Source organism: Canis lupus, chromosome 37, assembly GCF_048164855.1.
Source record: "Canis lupus baileyi chromosome 37, mCanLup2.hap1, whole genome shotgun sequence".
Lineage (NCBI taxonomy): Eukaryota > Metazoa > Chordata > Mammalia > Carnivora > Canidae > Canis > Canis lupus.
The window spans coordinates 14,962,935-14,974,948 of NC_132874.1; the positions used below are offsets into that span (position 1 = coordinate 14,962,935).

At 50.9% G+C, this 12,014-nt stretch overlaps 1 protein-coding gene across 6 annotated transcripts in view; it reads right to left on the bottom strand.

Annotated features, from left to right (window-relative positions):
• The window catches only part of HIVEP1 (HIVEP zinc finger 1), a 142,396-nt gene extending 130,904 nt beyond the window's left edge, over positions 1 to 11,492 (bottom strand). For 2 of the 6 annotated variants that reach the window (XM_072813975.1, XM_072813969.1), the window contains exons 1-2: positions 11,340 to 11,447; positions 4,173 to 4,315 (exon numbers count right to left, since the gene is read on the bottom strand). Coding sequence is in view for 4 of the 6 variants with exons in the window: in XM_072813973.1 (XP_072670074.1) it covers positions 4,173 to 4,212 (40 nt within the window). In the remaining 2 variants the exon portion in view is untranslated. Of the gene's footprint in view, positions 1 to 4,172; positions 4,316 to 7,197; positions 7,354 to 7,445; positions 7,574 to 7,943; positions 8,070 to 11,339 lie in introns of those variants that run through there. The other 4 variants (XM_072813973.1, XM_072813971.1, XM_072813972.1 and 1 more) reach the window with 4 other exon arrangements.
• Positions 11,493 to 12,014: the final 522 nt, after the last annotated feature.

Below are 12,014 nucleotides of genomic sequence, written 5' to 3' on the forward strand. Positions count from 1 at the left end.
TACTAGAATTCAACAAACCCTGCTCCGACAATCTATACAGACTCCTCATCAGTTCTAACGCTGTCTCAGTTTTGCCCCAAATTCATGTCTTGCCCTTAACATAGCAGTTCTTCTCATACTTTTCTACTAAAGAACCTCTAACAGCAGAGAAGTGTATATTCCACCTTCTACAGGAACATTCTGTGTGCATGCCTGATTTAAACCCATTCAAATTCTGTATACTTATATATGAGATTATACTTGTGAAATATTTTTATATATGAATACACACACACTCTCATGTGTGTGTATATGTATCTTCCCCAAAATAAAATTTATATTCCAGAAAGTTATAATAGGTTTATTCTCTGGTTTTACATAGCCATAGGACTACACCAATACCAGTTGATGAACTGAGAATAAATCAAAGAAAAATTATATTTTAAAAGTTAAAACTGCCATGAAAGCATAATAAACATATAATTTAAGTATAAATCTTTTATTATTGACTTAATTATCAAACACAAGATGAACACATCACAGACTATTTTCCAAGGAAGCCTGAAAAGAAGCAATGCACTTAAAGTAGTGTGAGCAACGTGCTCACCAGAGCAAGGTGGGCTGTGACTGGCTTTCTGGTCTTCTGATTTCCTCTCTCCCCATTTCATAGCTAACTTACGTGGTAGGTCTTCTGTAAGTCAAAGCAGTGGGTGACAGGGTAAGGCAAAACAAACGTGATATTTCAACTGTCACAGTGAGACACAAAATAAATGCTAAAAATTTCATTTTAATAGCTAATGTTTACCTGTTTACTTTTTTTTTTTAAATCAGCAAAATGAGCTTATTCAAGAATAACAGGGGAATTGCAATTCAGGACATTATCGGCTTATTTTAACCCCCAAACCGTGCCCAGGGATGCAGTCCTCAAATATACGTTAGGAGGGAAGTGGAAATTCTTAAAGTGTTACACCTTAGCACTTCCTTGTCTTTGTGCCTCTGTTTACTGGGTTTCCCCGACAGGAACAGCCTTGCCCTCTCTGCTGAGTGAGGTCACTGCCTCAGATACACCTCTCCCATGAAGTGCCATGCCCCAGCTTCCAGTCCACCACCCCCAATCCCTGCACCCAGCCAGTCTGCAGGGCCCACTGACCTACGTGGCTTTAGTAAATTGTCTTGTGCTAATCTACTGTGATCTGCTCTTCGATGCCCGAGAGTTCATCACTGCCTTAGTGAAGCAACTTTTGAAGCTCTCAATGATGGGCCAGAATTGAATTTATTTCAAATTCTCCTGGAAAACTTTTAAAATATCTTAATTTTGCAAAATAAGCAAGGTTTCCTATTTAAAGTTTTATCTCTACAGGAAGCCTGGGTGGCTCAGTGGTTGGGAGTCTGCCTTTGGCTCAGGTCATGATCCTGGGGTCCTGAGATCGAATTCTGCATTGGGCTCCCAGTGGGGGAGCCTGCTTCGCCCTCTGCCTATGTCTCTGCCTCTCTCTCTGTGTCTCTCATGAATAAATAAAATCTTTTTTTTTTTTAAATCTTTTTTTTTAAAAAAGCAAATTAATTAAAAAAATAAAGTTTTAGCTCTGCATACTAAATTTAGACTCAGATTCAGGGGCCCTCAGGATCTGATTTTAATTCTTCGATCCCACCCTCTACCTTGCCCCTTCCCCCCCTGAACGGAACTTATGGAGCTTGGATTCCCCAAGTCACTTCATAAGCTCCTACCCCAGCTTCCACCCTGTCTTCTCAGCTTCCTGGGTAATTTCTTAGCCCTAAGAGCCCACTTCAGACGGTACCTTTGTTTCTCTTTCCTTCCCACACTGCCCCTCACCAAATTGTCCCCCACAATCAGGACATAGCATGACGCCCCACCTCTGTGGAAGCTCCATACCTCTGCTCTTCCCAAATCACACTGCACAGGTGCATGTTTACCCATCTCCCCTCCTCAATTCCATGCTCTTCCAGGGCCCATGTTTGAGTATCATTTTATTCCTATCTCCTAAAACAGTAGAACATAAACAGTTCAACAACTATCTGTTGGACTGTACATTTGGTACAGGAAGGAAAATAGTCTGTGGCCCAACATCTGCATTTCTCTGGATAGCCATGTGATCTAGAATATTATAAAGAACAAGCACACCTTGCTTTATTGTGCTCTGCTTTATTGCATTCTGCTGTCCTTTACAAATGGGAGGAAGTTTGCGACAACCCCGGGCTTATCAGGTCCAATAGCGTTTACTCATTTTGTGCCTCTGTGTCACATTTTGATCATTCTTGCAATGTTTCAAGCTTTTTCATTATTATTATATTTGTTATGATGATCTGTGATCAGTGATTACAACTCGCTAAAAGCCCAGATGATGACCAGTATTTATTTGCAGAAAGTATTTTTTAATTAAAGTATGTACATTTTTAAAAACAATGCTATTGCACACTTCATAGACCATAGCAGAGTGTAAACAAAACTTTTATATTAACTGGGAAACCAAAAAAATTCATTTGACTTGATTCATTGCAATATTCACTTTACTGCAGCATTCGGGGAAGAGGACTGGACATAAAACTCCAAGGTATGTCTGTATATATTTTAAATATGAAAAATATTTACTACTTGTGATCTAATAAATAATGCTTTAAGATCAATCATGTATTCATTTCAACAAATATCCAAGCTCCTAGTAGCTTCCAGGACCTGTGCTAGGCTAGGGCACCACAACCCCTCTTCGTGCACACTAGAACAGGGCACCCTCTTTAGACAGATGAATTATAAAAGCGGGCCCAGGACTCCAAAGGCCCACCTCAGCTGGCACCCAGGAATGGGAAGGCTTTACCTATAATAGTAAATGAGAGAAAGTACCGACTTTTGGGAGCTCAAGTTCTAGTGAGAATGATGGGCAAATACACGGTCAATTCTCAACATTTTCTATGACTCTGAAAAATCAGTCTTAGACACACAAGACTTAATGTTCTCCAACTAGATCCTCACCTCATTGAACACTGGTGCTATAATCATCAATTTGAACTGGATCCGAGGCAGCCACCTATGCCAGCACCAGCAGAGAGAGTTCCAGTACTCTTTTAGGCAGGAAACAAACACTGTTCCAGATTCAAGTAGGCCACAAAATTGACCATGTTTTCAATTATTGCCCCACAGTGATTACCCAAACTGATTTCACAAAGAAACATCTTCCAATTAATCTGTTTGATCTTCAGGTTATTTAATTTTTTTTTTTTTTTTTTACCTTGCACGTGCCTGACTATTTTTTTCTGTAATACTAAATATGTCGTGGGCAGCCCCGGCGGCTCAGCGGTTTAGCGCAGCCTTCGGCCCAGGATGCAATCCTGGAGACCCGGGATCGAGTCCCACGTCAGGCTTCCTGCATGGAGCCTGCTTCTCCCTCTGCCTGTGTCTCTGCCTCTCTCTCTCTCTCTCTCTCTGTCTAATAAATAAATAAAATCTTTAAAAAAAATACTAAATATGTCGTAAGATACTTCAGTCAGTTTGGAATCATTTGCTCTCACTGTTCCTTGCCTAGCACTGCTAAAATTGAATATAAAAGATAACTGTTCTTCCCGGTTGATATATATACCACATCAGAACAACATACATCTATTTTTTAAAACAATTAGCTAAAATAAGCTTACTTTCCTAAAATTAAAACCTCTTCACAGTGAAGGTGCAATACACATTTTTCACCTTTGCATGAAATGTACATAGCACATGTAATTTTGACTGGTTGCTTCCTCATGGAAAATGGGTCATTTTCCTCTGAGTTCTGCAAATAATGGTCTGAGTAGTAGAAAAATAAATCTCAATGGTGGTATGGGGGAGGGATAAAAAATTCATGTTGGCAAAGAATATCCAACTATTCGTTTCAGATTCCTCCAATGCAAACGCCATCCCTGTTAAGAGAAAGTAAATCCCTCACTTTCACATCCACGCTACTGGTTGGGAGGGCATTGTAATTTTGTCAAATTCTGATTAATTCATTCAACAAATATTGATGAAGCATTTCCCGAGAGACGGAAATTGTGCAGGAAAACTGAGCGCGAACAAGAGAAACAGCGTTCCTGGTGCTCACCATGGAGCAGCGTCCAATGTCTAGCAGGCTGCCATTCCTGTCACCCAAGAAATACTTTATTATAAGATTTATCATAAACCTGACTTCTATTTTAACACAGAGCCTTACCTCTTAGATTTCTGGGATGAATCTGTTTAGTTCGAGGCATTTTCTTTGATTCAGGGGCCCCTTTTGCTTCTTAGAAACTGTAGGAAGAGCAGGTCACAAAAAGGTAGCTCCATAAACTCAACATCCATCAATTAATCCATGTGCTGAAGGAGAAAAAACAAATCACATTTTACTACCTTCAAAGGAAAAAGACATTTCAAAAGTTATGGCTTAGTTCAGTCCTAACCTAAATTCAACAAAAGATAACCAAGCTAGAGACACCTGCAAAACATTACTAACTTTGAATTAACCATAGGACATCTCATTTTGCTACTACCTGGGCTTTCTTATTAAGAACACAGAAAAAGAAAATCACTGTACCTTTATCAAAGAAGAGTGAAAAAGATTCACCCCACTGTGTTTTAAAGTCATCACAGGGTACAGATTAAAGTTACAGCGTCAGGCCATAAAAGGATTATGCCGTATGTAATACGTCTGCTCCTTCATAAGCTCTTTGGGAACAAGGACCAGGTCTCATTCATCTTGTTTTACTGAATTAATTCAGTTAATATATGTGGTTGCTATCGGAGCTGCTCCCCAACTATTCCAGTATGTTCTCTCAGGCCTGTGCCAGGACTATGCTTTATGCCTCCCTGTGTTAAACTACAATGTGTGACCAGTTCTGGCTAATGACCTGTGAGTGGAGAAGACATGCACCGTTTCTAGGCGGTACCAGGCTGTTTAGTTATCAAAGCAAAATCCTCCAGCGCTCTGTTCCCTCTGCCATGGGACAGGCACCATTCCAGACAGTGAATGTTGCAACACAGAGCTGAGCTCTTGCTCATCTAACATGATCAGTCTACATAAACAAGAAAGAGGCCTTCGTTGTTTGGAAGTGGCCGAGGTTTGGGAGTTATTTGTTACTGCAGCATAACCTGGTCTGTCCTGACTTCTACGTTCTAAAAACAGTGATGGCACATGCAACATGTCAACACGGTAATAACCCCACACCCGATCATCCCTCTTCCCAAATCAGCCACCTCTGCCTCCTATTCTACGAGACCCTCAAGGATCCTAGAGCGAAAACTTTAGTTTTAGCTTCCTGGAATAAACCTGACGATGTTAAGCATGAAATTATGTTTAATCACTAAGCAAAGACACAAGAATGGGGCAGGAAATGCTTTGATTTAGAACACTCTATATCCAGTACTGTAGAAGAAACGAGAGAGTACCTACTGAGCAGGGTGCCTGTGTGCTTTCTACACATTACCTAATCCAATCTTAACAATAACTGGCAAGGTAGCTATGACTTACCTACTTTACAGATAAGAAGAGGAGATGGGGAGAGGTTGCCTAACCGGCCCATGGTCAGCAACTAAAAAAATATGGCACCACGTGACTCGGCTACTCTCAGTGCTTATTTCCTCAGCAGAGATAATAGGTATTCTGTGGTTTTATTCAAAAGGCTGGAGAGCACAAATCATGACTATATATCTCGGAGTCAAACCGGACTGAGTTCAAAGCCAGGCTTTTCCCCTTACTGTGTGGCCTTGTTCAAGGCACTTAACCTCTCTTAAGATCAGATGTCCCAACTATAAAACTAGGAAACGGTATCCACCTCACAAGGTTGTTGTGAGGTCCAGCCTAAACAATGTAGATGCTTTGCCTGTTGCCTGGCACACAAAAAATATTCAAATATTAATTCTCCCAACAAAGCCTAAATGGGAAAGACTAGATCTAATATCCCAGTGTAAAGTTTTCGAAATCTATGATCTCATCATAGCAGAGGAGAAACAGAAGCCAAGAAGGCTACAAGTAACTTCAGTATCTCACCCCTGATAAGGGCTACGTGGGGGCACCGCACAAAATTATTTGCAATTTTTATTTTAACTGCAGAGAGAAGAATAAGAAACACGATGGCCAACCACCATCTACTTCATCTGGCACCGTGCTAAATGATCCATAAAGGATTTGGTTCCTCAACTCCCTGCTTTGGTTAAAGACATCCACCATCCGATTCATGAAGCTTGATTCCATCGACGTTCAGAGACGTTGGGGCCCAGCAAATTGTACGCAGCCTTAACCGCATTCCTTGTTAAACTTTAAAGCTTTTAAATGCTCGTGATATTCGGAAGTTTTTAAAGCGTGAACTCCGAATGCGATCCAATCACGTGACCCCGTATGGGGAGCATAAATACAAAACCTGCAAATCCCCAATCAGTAACAGCTCTCTGCTAGCCGGTTCCCTGCCTCCCCGCTGTCCCTAGCTGTCCATCCCAGGTCTAAATCCTGGTGGGGGGGGGGGGGGGGAGCGAGCAGATGCAAAGACAGCGGCACTAGAGCGACTAGGACGAGTCATAAAGCGTTCCTTTGCAGGGAAGGAATAAATACCACATGGAGCAAAAACATGACACGATCAAAAAGCGTAAAGACAGTTGCAAGGAGAAAAAACATGAATGAATGTGGAGGGCGGAGCCTGGGAAAACCCCTCTGCAACGCTGCACTGAACAAAGCGCTTCGCATGCCAGGAGGAGGGGGGAATGGAAGTGCCAGCTCAGGAAGGAGCCCGGAGTGGATGCGGAGAGGAGGAGGAGGAGGAGGAGGAGGAGGAGGAGGAGGAGGAGGAGGAGGAGGAGGAGGCCGGTATGAGGCGAGCGCGGCAGCCCTGAGACTCCTCCTCGCCGCCGGCTCCAGCTCCGGCTCCGCCACCGCCCCCTCCCCTCCCTCCCTCCCTCCCCTCCCCTCCCCTCCCCTCCCCAGCAGCAACTCCTTCCCCAGCCCGACCCCAGGGCGAGCCGGAGCCGACCCGCGCCCAGACCCTCCGCCCGCTTCCCAACTGCTGCAGGCGCGTACTCCCAACCCGGAAAGAAACTACCCAGGTGGCTGGGAGTAAACAGGCACTTGGAGCAAAGAACGAAAGGGAAAGAAAGCCACAAAGCCGGGAGGTTGGGAAGCCGAGGCCTGGTCTCCCTCACCCCCCCCCCACCCTCTTGCAAAAATGCGTCTGCGGCTGGAACGCGGGTGGGGAGGCTGGGTCCCTCCGTACCTGCTCGCCTCGCAGGACCGCAGCTCGGGCCGCTCGCGCGCGGCGAGGGCGCCCAGAAGTGCCAAGTGTCTCCCGCACGCAGCCATCCCCTCCGCAAGGTCGGCGGCTGCACACACACACACACACACACACACGCGCGCACACACGCGCGCCCGCACGCCCCCCGCCCGCGCAGGGGGACGCGGTCCTGCCCCCTCCCCCCGCGCCCTCCCAGCTGCAGCGCCCCCGCCGCCCAGCCCGCGCCGAACCTGCTGCCAGGACGCCCGGCGGAGCCGCTGCCGCTGCAGCCGGCCCGGGAGCTGCGCTGCTGATGGCGGCGGCCGCAGCTCGGAATCTCCGCGACCCCCGTGCGGCGGCGGCGGCGGCGGCAGCGGCGGCGCCCGGGATCCCTCCTTCACTTGACAACCCCAAACACAAACATCGCCCCCTCCCGCGGCTGCTCCCGGCCCCCGGCTCCGGCCCCCTCCCCGCCGCCGCCGCCGCCGCCGCCGCCGCCCCAGCAGCAGCCACCCCGGAGGCCGGCGACTGGCGCTCACACCACCCAGCGCTGAAATATTAAACAGGGGAGCCGGCCGGGGGGCGGGCGGGCGGGGAGCGCGGGGCGCGCGGGCGGGGGCCGCAGGCGCCGGGCGGGGGAGGCGGCCGCGCTCGCCGGCGCCCGGGGCCGCGGCATGACCGCCGCCGGGGAGGGGGCGGCGCGGCGGGGGAGCGGCCCCCGGGGCGCGGAGGGCGGGCGCGGGCTTTACCTCTCCCCGGGGCAGAGTAGGGCACGTTTAGCGTCTTTAGGGGCGACGCGAGGAGCGCGGGCCGGGCGGCGCGGGGGAGGGAGGGCGAAGGTCCGAGGCTTTCCCGCGGGTGGGCGGGGCGGCAGGGGATCCCCGGGGGCGGGAGGCGGGGAGGCCGCGAGCCGGGCGCGGGCGGGGGAGGGGGCGTCCCCGGAGGGGGAGGGGCCCGGGCGGACGGGCGCGGCCGGCCGCCCTGCGCGGGGCGGGGGCGGGGGCGGGGACGCGGACTGGTGGGTGCCCCGGCCGGGGCCCGCGTGGAGCCCGGAGCGCTGGGTCTCCCCGGCGGGGCGGGGCGGGGCGGGGCGGGCCCCGGACCGCGCCTCCCCCTCGCCCCCCGCCTGCGGCTCCGCCCCGCCCGGCCGCCGCAGGGACGCGGTGGGGGGGCGGGAGGCGGCGGCGGCGCGGCCCGAGGGGGAGGGGCGGGGTTAGGGACGCGAGGGGCGGGCCCCGGGGTCGCGCCGGCTCGGGGACTGGCGCCCGGCGGGGGCGGAGGGGCGGGCCCGGCCGGTCACGCGGCCCGGGGAAGGCCTGGCCGGGTCGCGCAGTTGGGGGCGGTTGGTCCGGGAAGAGGGGCGGGGACGGGCGGGGCGGTAGTTTCTCTTTACCGTCTCTTTACTTTCTAAAGCAGGATGTGGGCCGGGCCGGTGACGTCATGGGGTCTCCCAGGCCCGCCCCCCGCCCGGGCCGTATGGGGGAGGGGAAGGAGAAGGGAGGGCTGCGCGGGGGGGGGGGGAGGGGGACCCCAAGGGGGTTTCCTCAGCAACGCGTAGAGGGAAGGGGAAAGTCATTGTGAAACTTGAAACTCATTAACTTTGAAAAACAACTTAAAAAAAAAAAACGGGGAGGGAGGGGGCGGGGTGTCGGTTTGGAGGGTGGAAGGGGGACATATTATTAACCCTGAACTGAAACCACTTCTTGGTGGCGGATGTTCTATTAAAAGATTGAGGGAAGCCAAGGTTATTCCAGAGGCCGCTCCGGAGCCCGCCGGTGGTTCCCAGAGCCGGGGCTGCCGGCGCGGTTAACCCCTGCCTGCCCGCCTGACAGCCCGGGGCACGGGGGGCGCGGGGGGCGCGGGGGGCACGGCGGGCGGGGGTCCCGGGGCCGCGAGCGGGGCGCGAGGAGGAGGGGAAGGGGGCAGGCGGGGTACTGGCCCTAAACCAGAGGCTGACCCTGGCTGCTAGAAAGCAGTTAGAGGAAGCTGGGAGTGTGTGTAATCTATGGAAAGAAGGCGGGAGGGGCTGGGCCAGGGCACTGATAACCAAGGAGGTGTTTCGGGGTTAGACCTACTGTGCGGTGTTGGAACCCGGGGCGGGAGGGGGCTCCCGTCCGCCGGGAGAAGCAGGCGGGAGTCCCTGCTTTGAGGAGCCACGTTGAACTTCGGGGGGAATGAGGCGAAGCAGAAATTTGGATGCAGGAAAAATGTCTCAGATTAAACCAAACTGCTTTCCCCTTTTAAGGAATAAATATGCTAAACGACCGTACACCCACTACGCGGGCCATCTGTGCAGACTTGAATTGTTTTGTTCCCTGGGGCTTCCAGAAAGACGTCGAGGCTTTTCCTGCTAGGGTTGACCCCGAAAAGTCCCCTGAGGAAGTCCTACCTCTAGCTCATCTGAACTAAGAAAAAGCTTTAATGCACCAGAATAGGAATGATTAAAAATGGAATACTCAATAAAGGCGAGCTTGTAACCAAAAGTAATGTCACCTAAGTTGGGGGGGGGGGAGGATTACCTATTAAAAACTAAATTTGGTCATGAGAGCAAAGATCACCCAACAACTGCCTACATTTGAAATGACGTTGTTTAGCATACTATACTCCCAACCTGGCAATGAAATAATGCAATCTTTAAATTTTCAGTGTGATGTAATCGTCTGTCTTTTATAAAAATAAAGGCTATTTAATGGATGGCAATCACAAAAAAAAGTATGTGCTATAACTTCCCAACTGGGCATTTGAATAAAAGATAAACCTTCATTTAAATGTTAAAGTACATCTAAACTGTCAGAGGATAAAGATTAAGGTAGCTTGATAATGATTAATTCTCCTTGGTGTCACTTGCTAAATCAAAATCCTAACTGAATGAGTATATTTTTAACCACATACTTGGTGAACATAATACACACTGTGAACACAGTGTTTGTATGGGATTTTTGCCATTGTTGTGAGCTTCCCAACAGATTAAGCATGCAATTTAGAATTATAATAGATAATTTTGCTATTTTAGCTCGTTAAAAGAGTCCCCCTCCCGCCTTAAAGAGACGACTCACAACTTTTGAGCTTTTGAGCGGCAAATCAATATTAAACTTTCCTTCGCAATACAGGCGATCCGGGACACCTTCCTATTTCCCAGTTTCGAATTTTCTAAATGCAATGCCTTTTTCCTAATTCTGCCTGCAGTTCTAACTTCCTAGTCATCAGAACGCAGGGAAATCCAGCTAACCGGTAAAGTAGCTCGCTTCGACTTGTCTTGTGGGCAAATTAAATACAGTTTCGCAAATGGTGTCGGAATGTAAGGGGGGAAAGAAAAATTTTTTTTCTTTTTTTTTTTTTTTTTTGTTTTCTTTTTTTAACCAGAAGGTAAATGTAAATGGTGAACAGCAGTTTGAACTGTCAAAAAAGCTGGGACAATGGAGGAGGTGACCCTACTCTTGGGGCGGAGTGGAAAAAAAAAAAAAAGAAGAAGAAGGGGGTTCCCAGGGCCCTATTTTTCTCTGGCTGCAACCTGCAACCCTGCTGGCCGCGTGAACGCTGTTCAGCCCGTCCCCCCCCCCCCCCCCCCCGGATTGCGGTTCAAGCGAGGGCATGCCACGGCCAGGCTCTGCACACATTTTCCTTGCTGAGCACTTCTGGCAGGACGCGAGTGCACCGCGGGGCCCCCCGCCCCCGCCCCCGCCCGCGCGGCCGCCAGCCCCGGTTCCCACGCGGCCGCCCGGCCCGGCTCGGGCTCCCCCCTGGCGCGGCCCCGCCGCCCGCCGCCCTCCGCCCTGCGCCCTGCGCCCCGCGCCCTCCGCCCTGCGCCCTCCGCCCTGCGCCCCGAGCGCGGCCCGACAGCAGCGCCGCCGCCACGCGGAGATCCCGGAGGTTCCTCCCCGCCGGCCGCCGGGTCACGCCGCCGCCCGTCCCTCCCCTCCCCTCCCCTCCCCTCCCCTCCCCTCCGCCCTCCGCCCTCCGCGCGCGCCGGGCTTTCCCGTCCACCGGCCGAATCCCCTCCTCCTCCTCCCCCTCCCCCCCTCCTCCTCCCCCTCCCCCTCCCCCTCCCCCTCCTCTGCGGGGCGACCCGGCGACGAAACCCTCCCCGCCCGCTCCGCCAACTCTGCCCGCAGACGCCAGACAAAAGAAACCGACAGAAAACTTACCCGAACTGCAACGCCAAAGTCCGCTCCCAAGCTGCCTGGGTTTTTAACTTTTAATTTTAAAAACAACAAAAGCAGAAACCCAAAGCCTCCTAGGTTGGAAGTGGGCGTGAGAGGAAATGCTAGGGGGAGGCGCTTGGTTGCCTCGGCTGCTCGGCCCCCCCCCCCTTTTCGGGCCCCTGCCTGGGGCTTTGATGTTATCTGGTGCACCGCCTACGTTGGTTTATACCGTGGGCTCTGGGCCGAGAATGATACACAGATATTTGGCACTTTCTGTGCCGGTTTGAAGAGAGGGAAGCAGGTGGTCACGGTAAAGGATTTCCACTTCTTCCCCTCCCCGCAGGGAGAAAGGAGCCTTTTGCCCGGGCTATCCCTTTGTTACCTGGACCGAAATGAACAATCCACCTCGCTGATGATCCCCAAGAGCTTGGACCCTGTGCTGTCCTGTCTGTTACACACACACACACACACACACACACACAAAAGGCCTTCTAAGTCAGATTCATTTCCCCTCCCCTCTTAGCACAAACTTCGAACAAGGTGGTATTGTATGTTTTCTGAGGCTTTGTTTGCTTTTTAGCTCTGTTTTGAAAGTAAATATTATTTCCCTTCCGAGATGGACCTGAAGCCTTGAAGGGGCAAGGGTATACCTCCGAAGCAAAAGAATCTCCATAATGA